Here is a 13,305-nt window from a genome sequence, read left to right as displayed (position 1 = left end):
GCGGATTGTGAGCTCCTTGTCTTTTGCTTTGCTTTGATTCCCCAGCACCTAGCACAGTGCTTTGCACATAGTAAGAGCTTAATAAATGTTAATTGCCTGAGCCACTCATCTAATTGAACAGGAGTTCTGATAGTTCCCACTATATTAAACTATTTTCAAATTATTATTACTGGTAATAAGCAATTAAAACACCCAATATCAATGCTACTTTAAAATTTAAGCTATTACTTAAATAGTACATTAAGCGTTTGGAATTTTTGAGCAAAAACACTAACACCCAGCACGGAATACTATCGTTCTAGTTCAAAGACAAGTACCCTATAGCTTTTGTGTTTGGTTTTGATCCAAAAACCACAAAGCCAATTCACCGAGGGCCCGGCCGCACTAGTATTGTGCCCCTCTCTACTGGGCGCTTCTGTTCCCGCCTCCGCGCCCGGTGGGCGGACCGGGAGGTGTCTCTCCGCAGCTGGGGGTGAGCGCTGCCGGGGGCTGCCGGGTCGCCGGCCTCGGGGAAGCTCGGGGCTGCAGATGCACGAGGGTATAGAAGGACTGGCTCCCTGGGAGGGCGGGGAGAAGAGCTGAGCTTTGCAGCAAGGGGCTTAGGGCCGCTGGAGCTCTCTGGGGAAACAAAGGGGTGAGAGCGCGTGCCCTGCCCTTCCTGGCTGGGCAGGTCCGCCGGAGCCGCCCTCCCTGCACCAGATCTGGGCCGCTGCTGCAGCCCGCCTTCCCGCCCTCCCCCACGCCCCGCTCCTGGCAACCCCCGCGGGAGGGAGTCCCTTCCCTTTGGCACCTGTGAGCTCCGCTAGAGGCGGCCTCCGCGGCTGTCTGCGCGTCTCAGTGAAACCCGGGCGTTTCTTGCTAATATTTATTTATTTTTTTAAAGTACTGCTTGGGGAATTGGCGGTGGTCCCTTGAACACTGATACAAAAGGGTAAAAAACCCGCGTAAGTTCTCCTAAGCAGCCTTAAGCGTTCTCCGTGGTCCCCTCAGCGGACCACAGAACTCCGCTTTGAGAGGTAAGGCGCAAGCTTCCGTGCACAGCGGCAGGTCCTAGCCCCTTTCTCCATCTTTTTTTTTTTTTTTTGGCGATTAGTATTGATTAACATTTGCAATTTTATATTTATTTAAATGCTAAGAGCATATGGTGGAATGGTAAGGATTTTTTTTCCCCTTAAAAATTACGAAGCTCAGTGATAATAGAAAAGATTTTCAGGCTAAGGCTGGAGCGTTAAAAAGTGAAATTAGTGCATTATAAATGTCTTCAAATATTTTAAGGACCGCCTTGTCGAAGAGGAGTTAAATTTATCCTGCCTAATTTTCCCAGGATAGAATTAGCAAATATTGGGGGAAGTTTACAGGAGGCGCGATCAGTATTAAATATATTGGAACCATTTGATTGATGAAGACCACCTTGTGAGGAGGTTAATTCAGTCTCTAAGGATGTTAAAATCCAATGCCCCGGGATTATATAAAGGGGCTTCTTCACTGGGCCAGGTGTTGAATTCATGATTCTTGAAGGTTCTTCCCCTTTAGATCCTATGATTCTAAGTCCCATAGGCCCTCATTCTAAGGATTATTAATGTTCCATTTGAAAGAAGCGAATATTAAAGGGACAGTAATTGATATTCCCCTCTTATTAATTTCTAGAATTGTTGCCAACTCCTAAAAAAACTAAATAAATTAGTAATCTTAATATAATGATTGTCCCCCAAATCAAAAGTTGTTAGTGGGTATATAGCCCTTGATCATTGTTCATTGATAAATTTTCCTCAGAATACATAGGAAAATTCTACTGGTTGGCTGATTAGTCCTTAATAAAATAAAATTATATATATTTTTTCTAGGGATTTTCCTAATGTCTCTAATTTTATTGCACATTACTACTTTTTCATATCCCATATTCTAGCCAAATGATTCTATTGCTATTCTTGAACTTGTTTCTATTTCCCATGTCTGTTCCTTTGTAGAGGCTTAGTATATATTGTTAATTGCCAATTAATTGCCCCTTCTCTTCATCTCTGTGAGAATCCTGTGAATTCAGTTTATGTGCCATTTCTTGGGGGAAGCCATCCATGAATTCCTATTTGTTCATACTCTTTCCTTCCTCAAATTATCATGTACTTAGACTTGACTTGGTTATACATTTTTCCTCCATCAGAATGGATCCTCAAAAGGACAAGAGCTGCTTTTCAGTTTCTATATTCCCAGCATCTAACATATTGCTTTGCACATAGTAGGTGCATAATAAATGCTTGTTGGATTGAGACCAGGAGCTTCCTATGCCTGTAGAAACACAGGTCCAGTCCCCAGCAGTATCCCTAAATTCTAACAGAAAATAGATCACATCAAATTAAAAAAAAAAAAAAATCATTGAACTTAACCTTGAAGAAAAATGATTTGCATCTCACTTTTTTGTTATATTTAAATTTTCTATAGCATTTTTCTTCCATTCAAGGTAGTTTTACCTTATAAAAGGGATCATGTTTTGCAATTTAGTTACATCTGACTCTTTGTAATGCCATTTGGGTTTCTTTTTTTTTGGCAAAGATGCTGGAGAGGTTTACTATTTCCTTCTCCAGCTCAGTAAGTGCAAAAACTGAAACAAACAGGATTCAGTGAAGTATAAGGTCACATTTGAACTCTGGTATTCTTGACTCCAGGCCTGATGATTATCCACTGTACCACCTAGCTACCCAAGAGGGATCATGCTTGCCCATTATTTGCTTTTTGTTGTTGTTTTTTAGTTTAACCTGAGTCCTGGTTCTTACATTTTGTTGTTGTTTTTTAATAGTCTATAAGATTTGGGAGACTAATCTATAAACTGTAACTTTCACCAAGGTCAACTCCTGCTCCATTATGGATAACTACACAATACTGAAGGTGATTGGGGAGGGTTCCTTCGGCCGGGCTCTTTTAGTTCGACAAGAAAACAGCAACCAGAACTACGCAATGAAGGAAATAAGGCTTCCTAAGGTAACTATTTCAGAAATGAACTCTCAGATTTGGAAGGGCACATACTCCCCAGGCTTATGTTGAATGAGATTTATAATGAACTCAGGATGAGCATCAAGGTTAAAAATAATGGGCTATATATGCTGTTTCTTTAAAACAATGAGTCATCAATCTGGATGTAGATGGTTACAAAGTGACCTTTACACAACTTACTGAAGAAACCATCATTGTTGGTTTGCTCAATGTTTCAGCTGTAGCAGAAGGAAACAAAAGAATGATCAAAACTCAAAAATTTCCTGATACTGGTGAGAGTGCTTTGAGAACCAAAGTGTATGCTGTATGGAGGTGACCTGCTGTCACCAACCTCCTCGTTATGTTAAAAAGTTAAGTGCAGGGTTAATATATTTATTTAAGTGCTACCTGTCCAGAGAAAGTCTAAGGAAGGCAGCATGGGGTGGGTTAGTGGAAAGAAGGCATTGTAATGTAGGCAGGAGCCATTAGTGATGGTTTCTTTAATTCTTACCCTTTTTTTTTTTTTTTTTTAATGCTGGGTAAGTAATTTTCTTCTCTATAGGTCTCAGTATTCTGTTGTTCAGTCATTTCAGTCCTGTCTGATTATATGAAGTTTTCTTGGCAAAAATACCAGAGTAGTTTGCTCTTTCCTTCTCCAGTTCATTTTACAGAAAAAAGAAACTGAGGCAAATGGAATTAAGTAACTTTTCTAGGGATACACATCTAGTAAGTGCCTGAAGCTGGATTTGAACTTAGATTTTCCTGACTCTAGACTTGCTCTTTGTCTATTTTACCACCTAACTGATCCTACATTTTGATATGCCCCATAACTATTCCTGGGCCTTATTAGTATAAAATTTCTGAGTTGGACAGGCATAGTGTGGTAATAAAACCAACAAGTGAGGGAAAAATTATTCAACTTTGATTATGGACATAAGTGAGGATAATTTATAAGAATTCCTAAATTCTTTACTTGGAGATTAGTGAAATTTTTGGCAAATATTTTTCAAGAAATGGCATGTAAAAAAAAAAAAAGCTAGAATTCTGCTGGATCTAGATCTCATCAATGTAGATGCTCCCTACAGTGATGCAGATGACCATCTTTGTGCCATCTGTCCTGTGTCCTGAACTTGCAAGAGGTCACTCAGTATATGTGCTGTCTAATAGCACCACCCGATTGTGATCTTGAAGTGGGTGGGCAAGGAGAGCACATGGTTGTTTTCTATAGACTTTGTCCTGATACAGTAGGATGGTGTGTTTGACCCACAGCATGAAGGAATTAGGATATGGGAAATATTTTATAATGGTATTTTACTCTACTTGGATTTAAAATAGGTATTTGATGACATTTTATTATATATATTATATGTTGTTAGTGTAAGACTATTAATAGGCAATCACTGCCAGATTATAGTAGTAAGATATAATAGATTTTACATCTCTCTCCTTAGAAGATATTAGAGTACTTTATGGGAAACACTTTCTTTTGCATGTTCTTGTTGCATGTGTTAAATACCAGCATGCTACATGGCGTCTAGCTAATTTGGTATTATCTACATGAAAGGAAGAGACATAGCAAGATGTAAAACACAAAATACAGAATCCTAAAATCATTTATGTTGCATCCTGGGATGCTTTTATATGCATAGCTGTGTATGCATAGCTGTGTAATTAGCATTTATCTTCCCAGGATTGCTTTGAGAGTCAGATGAGCTAATAAAGGCTGTCTCAAATGTTTTAGGGCAGTTTTAGGCTTTAATAACTTAAAAGTGTAAGTTTTAAGTTCACTAAGACATTTGGGACACCATATATCCAGAAAGTGCTTTGCAGACTTTAAAGAGCTATAAAAATTCTAGACTTTATTAATATTATCATTATTATTTCCTTTTCCCTTTATGTTGTGCTCAGACTATTCAAAATTGCTTTATGTTTTTTTTGAAAACACACTGGTTGGTTATTGCAGAGAAGATCCCAGAGGTATATAGTACGATGGGTGAATTCTGTTTAAAGCACATAGTTTTCCACAGGCTGCTTCCAGACTTGGAGTCAGGGTATCACTCACTGGGTATAACAAAAAGAATATTGGTTCTGGAGTTAGAGAAGCTGGGCTGCAATCTCACCTTACATACTTATGTCGTAGTGACTTTATATAATTTATGTGTCCTCCCTATGCCTTAGGGTTTCATCTAAAAAAATGAAGGTTTTATACTTTTCTCTCCGAGCTCTAGTTCTAGTATTCTCCTATGACCCCTTTAAGTTCCTGCCTTGACTTTTCCTAGGGACATGGCCAAAGGCAAATCATTTAATCTGAGCCTGTTCCCAGAGATAATATTTGCACAACTTCATGAAGCACAATATAAATATGAATTATCATTTTATTATGCAGGTCACAGAGCACCTAGTGTATTAAATTCATAGGAGACCTCATGAGTGGATTTGTGTAAAGTCATTTAAATTAGCTGTGTTTCTAAACTAGTTAAAGAATATAAATGCATTATATGAGGACATCGTAGAAGAAAGAGCTTTGACTGTGGAGTTGAAATGTGATTCCAGTCCTTGCAAAGATATTTACCAAATAGTAATGAGTCATTTTATCTCCCTTTGCATCAATTTCTTTACCTATCTCAATATAGTTGTTTTTATCATTGAATCATTACTGAATTATCTTTACTGAATTTCTTGTGATTATATTTGTAGAATCATACTTTTAAAATAATTTTTTCCAGTCTTCCTCTGACTTAAAGAGCTCTAGGAAGGAAGCCATTCTATTGGCTAAAATGAAACATCCCAATATTGTTGCATTTAAGGAGTCATTTGAAGGTAAATATCAATTTATTTCATTCTTACATAGTAGTGTCCACATTTCTGAATATTATTGTTTATGGAATAATTAACTAAGGAATCTTAAATTTATTCAAGCTGATGGACACCTATATATTGTGATGGAATATTGTGATGAAGGTGATCTCATGCAAAAGATTAAATATCAAAGAGGAAAATTATTCCCTGAGGATACGGTAAGAGACCACTTTCTTAAATGTCTCATTTGCACTTAATTTGGCTGCCCTCTTTGCTATGTTTTCAGTCTCATTAAATGTAAGCTCCCTGAAAGCAACCATGGCCTATATCATAAATGTTCTTTGCATATGTGCATCTAAAACATAATCTAATAAATATATAGACTCATTTTAATTAATCACATTTTCATAGAACAATAGAATAAAAAGGAAATCCATTTAATTAGCTAAGATTTGTCATGGTGTGCTAGGGCACTATAATGTACAAGAATTTTATAAAGACATATGTCTTTAAAATATGAAATAATGTTAACCTGAAGAAACTGGTGGTGAAAGTGGTCATTAAACTCCCAAAATAGCAGTGAATTATATTTTTTGTATTTATGCTATGCATTTCATGTTATTGAAGTATAGTTTATATTTCTGTGAATGGTAATACCAAATAGACATTTCGAAACTACTTGGATTTCGTCAAATGAAAGAAAAACAAACAAAAGTCTTGAAATGAAGTAGTGATTATCATCACATGTAAAATAATCATATGTGAGTTTGGTGTTTTTACTCTATGTCTAAATATTTTAATAGATGAGCTATTAGTTTTCTGACATATGGTGATGGCAAAACATTGTGGCATAGTGGGGGAAAAGCACTGACTTTGTAGATGTGAGCTTTGTGCTCAAATTTTGCTTCTGACATTAAGAGACTTTAACAAGATTACTTAGGTAACCTGCTTGGCCATCAGGTTTTTTCCTGCAAAATGAAGAGTTAGACTTGATAGCTACTGACATTCCTTGTAGCATTAGATCCATAATCCTATATTAATGATGATGATATGATGATAAGATAATGTTAATGATGAAGATGGTGATGGTGATGGTGGTGATGGTAATGAGATAATGGTGATAATAATGATGAGATGATCACAGTCATGAAAGTGGGGTAAGATGATGATGACGACGACAACGATGATGATGATGATGATGATGGTGATGCTTGGTGTTCTGATTTTATTGGTAAAAGAAATTCCCTTACTGATGGATATCAGTACCTGTTCTATCTTTGATTGTCTAAGGGCACTGAGAGGTTATGGCCAGGGTATTGGTCTATGAGTCATACTTTTATTTCTCTGAAGACAGCTCTCTACATCATCATTCCTTTTTTCATATTTTTATTTTTACAGTAGTTTAATTTGCCCAAAATACAACATAAGTGGATTTTTGAAAAAAATTTTTAAAGAAAAAAAGCACTTCATGAATCAGATTTTTTTTTTCTTTTCCTCATAGATACTTCACTGGTTTACACAGATGTGTCTGGGAGTGAATCATATTCACAAAAAAAGGGTGTTACATAGAGATATCAAGTCCAAGGTGAGTGAATTTTTATAAAAAAAAAATTTTTTTTAATTAAAAAAAAGTTCTACCTGGAAATGTTAGTCTCTTTGAACAGTTTGGGGACTTTATATCATTTATTTTACAAATATCTTCCTGCTTACAGATGAACTTGGATTAAGCATTTTAGTTGAGCATGTCACTTATTAAAACTGTAACAGTTTCTTATAACTCTTAACTTTTCAAAGTGCTTTCCTGTCTTCCTGCTTAGTTTACTCACAGAACATCAGTGTGAGATAGGTAGGGCAATAGGTAGTATTCCATCTTAATTGAGACAAAGAGATGAGTTAATTAGATATTGGGTTCTAGCAGCCTCAGCCATTCTAAACATAAAGCGCTTATATTCTACTCTGTAGATTAGGGCTTGCTTAGAGTCTGTGGACTTTTACTTTACATATAGTATTATCAAAATTGATTATATTTTTCTAGCTCACAGTAGATCAAAAGTAGCAAATCAGGAGAGGCTAGGAAATAAATAAGACAAGCAATTTGGCTGTACTTGGGGTCAGGTAAGGTTCTCAGAACCTTAAAGAGCCTGAGGGCATGTAAGCACAGAAAGATGCTGTTATTTATGACAGACTAGAATTATCACCCCAGTTATGTTCAGAACTTGGGGTACATCACTTAATGCATACCTTGGGAGCAAAGTCATCTAATTCACTTTGTCACCTGTGTAGAACAAAGGAGGCAGAGACACTTACCTTTGTGGAGCTAGATGGCACAGTGAATAGAATGCCAAACCTGGAGTCAGAAATATCAGTTGAAATCCAGCCTCAGACACTTACTACTGTATTACTCTGGACAAGTCTCTTAACCCTGTTTAATAATCTGGAGAAAGAAATGGTGAGCCACTCTAGTACCTTTGCCAAGAAAACCCTAAATGGGGTCACAAAGAATCAGACACAATTGAACAACAAGCTATGTAACAAAGAGACCTCAATAATACCTTTTTGACTTTGCCCCATTGAAAGAAAATTGAGTTGAGCCTGATGATATATTCCTGTGTTCTCAGCTATAAGAGAGGATGAGGCTGGTGGATCTTTAGAGCTTAGGAGATCTGAGCTACAGTGGATTAAACACAAATTTGGCATTAATATAGAAAACCCTGAGGAGCAGAGACCATTAGGCTGCCTAATGAGGAATAAAGAGTTACAAGTCAGAAATGGAGCAGGGCAAAGCTACTGTGCTAACTGGAAATAAATCAAAACAATGAGTGGTCCTTGTACTTCCAGCCTAGCCAAGATAGGAAGACCCAGTGTAGAAAGAAGGAAGGAAAAAAGGAGGGAGGGAAAGATGGAAGAGAGGAAGGAAGGAAGAAATAAAAGGGAAGAAAGGAAGTGTCGAAGGAAAAGAGAGAAGAACAGAGAGAAGGAGGGAACGAAGGAAGGATAGAGGGAGGGAAGGAATAGAAGGAAGAAAAGGAGAGAAGCACAAAGAGAAGGAGGGGAAGAAGGGAAGGAAGGAGGAAGAAAAAAGTAAGGAAGAAAGGAAAGCCAGAAGGGAAAGTTTGAAGGAAGAAAAGGAGGAAAGCACAAAAGAAAAAAGGGAAGGAAGGAAAGAGAAAGGAAAGGAAAAAGGAAAAGGGGGAAGTAAAAGAAGGAAGAAGGGAAAGATGGAAGGGAAAAAAGGAGCGAGGAAGAGATAAAAGTAAGAAAAGGAGGGAAGAACAAAGAGAAGGAGGGAAAGAGGGAGGAAGGAGGAAAGGAAGGAAATTGAGCCAATCTGTCCTGTAAATTTTTCCCACCTCAGAGATGAACTTCTCTGCCCATTTCAGGTCTTCATTGCTCTCCCACCCAATTACCTCTTCTTCCCATCAAATAGCAACAATAATGGTTCTTACCAACATGCTTTCACATAAATTATGTTATGTGCTCCCTCAAAATTACCTTTTGAAATTTGCAGGGTAGGAATTAATACTTTCTTTTTATAGATGAAGAAACTGTAGTTCAGAGAGAGATTATGTGACTGGTTCCATATCACACAGCTGCCAGATAGCACAGCCAGAACTAGTTGGTCAGTCCATTATTCATGAAGTGCCTACTATGTGCTAGGCACTGGGCTGATTGCTGAGGTTACAAAGAGAGACAAAAGACAGAACCTGCCCTCAAAGAGCTCACAATGTTAAGATAAAAATTAGAACCAGTTGTTCTGACTCCTCGAATCACCCTTTCCCCCACTGTCCTATTATGCTTCTGAGGAAAATAAATAATATCAAGTATTTACTCCTAAGGATGGAATGACTTTACATTGTATGTTTTATTATTGTCCCCCTTTTGTGATGTTCTAGAAACACTCCGTTCCTCCCTTGCTGTTGCCTTCCAGAAGCATAGGAAGCTGGGTGAAAGCTCAGCTGCTGAAATTCCAGCAGGCATTCCTCCGCTGGGTTTGCCATCATCTCAGGGGTCTGCTATGTTGCCATCACCTCAGGGGACTTCTGTGGAGCTCTCCATGAACTCTGGAGCAGCAGGAACAAGACCCACAGACAGACTTAGGAAATTCTCCCTACCCCCTCTCAATGCTTTTTAACCATTAACATTTATGCGGGGGAAAAAACCCCAGCCTCAAACACATCTAAACTGTTCCTTCAGACCTCAACTGGTTTTGAATTCAGGTCATCCTGATTCTAACTTAAGTACTTCCTTCATGTTGCTACCTAGTTGTCTAGACTACTTAAAATTTAAAAAATAATTTTAAGATATGAGTTTCTGAAAATACCAAAAATGTGGAGCTAGAAAAACTTCCTGGCCTTCTCTTGTTACTTATTCATTTCACCCTAAAGGAATTTTAGCATCTCCTATCCGGTTTCTCCGACTTGAATGAAGCCCTACCTGGCAGGTCTGCCTTGCCTGAAAACTTTGCTCGATAAGTATATTAAATAGGGTCTCACTGGGACATTCCCATCTCCCAGTCATCCTATACCCTACTAAGCCCACAGTCCTTGCCAGGATTCATCTGTTACTCCCAATGTCCTGTTCTACATAGAGATGTTACTGTTAACTAACCCACTTGTATTCTCTCTACAATTGAACGCAAGGTCTCTGAGAAGTGGAAATTAGATCCTTTTTCCTGCAACGGTTGGGAACGCCTGTCTTTTAATAAACAATAGAGTATTTGTTAAAGGGACAATCTAATATCTCTTTCTTTTTGTTAATGCAGAATGTCTTCCTCACCCAAAATGGACACATAAAATTGGGAGATTTTGGATCAGCCCGACTTCTCTCCAAGTATGTACTTCTCTTCTTTGAGAGTTTAGCAACCAAAGCATCTGCCATTCATTAACAGTCTGAAAAACATCATTTCTCATTGTTCCTTCAGGCCTATGGCATATGCTTGTACATATGTGGGAACACCTTATTATGTGCCTCCGGAAATCTGGGAGAATATGCCTTATAACAATAAAAGGTATGTGATTCATCCATCTGATAAAAAGGTAAAACTCTTAGAAGAGAGTTTTTTCACCTTTTTGGTGGCCTGGTAAAACCTGTGAACTCTTTGTCAGACCTATGTTTTTAATTGTATAAAAGGTAAATATAATTATCCTTCCACATCACAAGATTTATGGGCATGATACTCCATAGATCTGGAAAATCCATGTGAAATTTTTTGGCCCTTCCTTTGTAACAGAGAAGAAGTTTGAATTGTTTCTTTTTCAATTATGGCATGTTTACACCTTATTATAAAATTTGGGTTAAGGATTTGGTTATAGGCTTTGTGTCCTAAGCCAGCCTTTGGATGTTGTCTGCAGCTTCCACAAACCCCGCCTAAATTCCCACGTAATTTCTTATATTGACCCCCTAAATATCAAAAACACAATAGAGAAAGATATAGTTATGGAAAGGATATTGAATTGTACCATTAAAGAGGAAACCAATTATTGAAGTGCAGTTTCTATCTATTTATCTATTTGTGTGTGTATCTATATATTTGTGTGTGTATACACACACACATATTTTTTTTTTAATCAAGTTCACAGACCCCAGCTTAAGAACATCTTTGAGAGTTCATAATCAAACTAGAGACAGAGAGGATCATGGGGAAGTAAAATGGATGATTTTGATTACATTACATTAAATTAGATTCAACACACAAAAACTCAATGGAGCTAAAGTTAGAAGGAAAGCAGGAAGTTGGTTTTGGTGGGGTGCTTTATAGCAAGTTTCTCTGATAAAAGTCTAACATCTGGAGAACTAAGCCTAATTTATAAGAATAAGAGTCCTTTCTCAATTGAGAAATGAAAAATTCGAAACTGTCAACAATCATAAAAAAATTCTAAATCACTATTGATTAGAGAAATGGAAATTTAAAACACCCTCTTGGCTAATCTGACAGAAAAGTAAAATAAAAAATGCTGGAAGGAATGTGGGGAAAAAAAGGAATACTTCTGCACTGTGGTAAAGTTTGAATTGATTCAACCATTGTGGAGAGCAATTTGAAGCTACAGCCAAAGGGCTGTAAAACTATATACCTTTTGATCCAGCAGTACTTCTACTAGATCTGGACTCTAGAGAGATCAAAGAAAAAGGAAAGGACCATATGTATAAAAATATTTATAGTAGCTCTTTTTTTGTGGTGACAAGGAATTGGAAATTGAAGGGATGCCCATCTATAGGGTATGACTGAAGAAGCTGTAGTATCTGATTATGATGGTTCCAGAAAAGAAGCAGGAGAATATCATATGGACCTAATAACAGCAGTATTCTACTAACAACCAAATGTGAAACACTTAGCTAGTCTGCTTAATAAAATGATCCACAACAATTCCAAAGGATTCATGATGAAAAAAGCTATGTATCTTCAAGCAGAGAGCTTACATACTCTGAATATAGATTGGAATATATTGTTTTACTTTATTTTTCTTGATTTTTTTCTTGCAACATGGCTAATTAATATGGAAATACATTTTATATGGTTTCATATATATAATTGGTATTTTATTTCTTGCTTTCTTAATGAGTAGAGAAAAGAATGGAGGAAGGGAAAAATTTCAAACTGAAAATTAAAAAAAGAAAAAAAAATAGAACATATTTATTCCTTCTAGAGGAAAGTGACCAACTTGGTGAGAAATTAGAAACCACATTATATTAAAAAATGTTTGATGAAACTGGGTTTTTTTTTTAGTACATAGAAGATAAGATTTGGGACCTGGAGGAATTACCTAATGGCATGCTAGCAATCTTCAAAAATTTGAAAGGTTTGCAAGAGAAAATAGACTTCTTTGAGGGTGCTACAGAAGCCTTAAAGAGCTAGGACCAGCAAATAGAAGTTATTGGGAACTATTTAAGTTCAGCATAGGAATTTCCTAAAAGTTAGATTTTTTTGGTAATATAATAATCTCCTTAAAAAATTAGTGAGCTCCCTACTATTACATCAGCTTAATTACCTCTCTGGGATAGTTATAGGGAGATTCCTACTATATGTGGGACTAGGTGAACAATAAATATCTTTTCCAATTTTTAAGGTTCCTTGAATATAATATTTCTTAAATGTTTTTCTTTAAGATAAATACTAGCCAAGTGACACGTGAATAAGACTACTCTTGAGGGAACCAGACTAAGGCTAAGCATGAGTCAGTATGTATTCTTAAAGGACACCACTTAACAAACTATTCAATTAGATTTGAATTTCATATGCAATGATCTTTTTTTTATTATACAGTTATGCTTGTTTTATTCCTCAAATTAAAAGTAAATATTTTTTAAAAAGTAAATTGCCTTAATAGTAAGTGTGATATCTGTCCATCTTAAAAGAGGGATTAAAAAGAACTTTTTGTATTTGAATAACCTTAGTTTATATGATCATTTGGTAACTTTATTTTTTTTTATGTTTCAGTGATATATGGTCCTTAGGATGCATATTGTATGAACTCTGTACTCTTAAACATCCAGTAAGTATGCTATACAAAGTAGAACCCTCAAACCATTATTAACTGGTCTTTG

The 13,305-nt window shown here is 36.7% G+C and overlaps 1 protein-coding gene across 4 annotated transcripts in view; it reads left to right on the top strand.

Moving 5' to 3' along the window:
• The first annotated feature begins 417 nt into the window (after positions 1-417).
• LOC100927409 (serine/threonine-protein kinase Nek3) overlaps positions 418-13,305 on the top strand; it is a 29,137-nt gene continuing 16,249 nt past the window's right edge. Inside the window, exons 1-9 of one of the 4 annotated variants that reach the window (XM_012545260.3) lie at positions 418-472; positions 884-1,016; positions 2,839-2,973; positions 5,691-5,784; positions 5,884-5,981; positions 7,265-7,348; positions 10,526-10,593; positions 10,685-10,771; positions 13,199-13,253. In XM_012545260.3, the coding sequence (XP_012400714.1) occupies positions 2,857-2,973; positions 5,691-5,784; positions 5,884-5,981; positions 7,265-7,348; positions 10,526-10,593; positions 10,685-10,771; positions 13,199-13,253 (603 nt within the window). In that variant the 5' untranslated portion in view covers positions 418-472; positions 884-1,016; positions 2,839-2,856. Of the gene's footprint in view, positions 1,017-2,838; positions 2,974-5,690; positions 5,785-5,883; positions 5,982-7,264; positions 7,349-10,525; positions 10,594-10,684; positions 10,772-13,198; positions 13,254-13,305 lie in introns of all 4 variants that reach the window. The other 3 variants (XM_023499641.2, XM_031961965.1, XM_031961966.1) reach the window with 3 other exon arrangements.

Source organism: Sarcophilus harrisii, chromosome 3 (assembly GCF_902635505.1).
Source record: "Sarcophilus harrisii chromosome 3, mSarHar1.11, whole genome shotgun sequence".
Taxonomy (NCBI): domain Eukaryota; kingdom Metazoa; phylum Chordata; class Mammalia; order Dasyuromorphia; family Dasyuridae; genus Sarcophilus; species Sarcophilus harrisii.
This window is presented reverse-complemented; position numbering and strand designations above follow the sequence as displayed.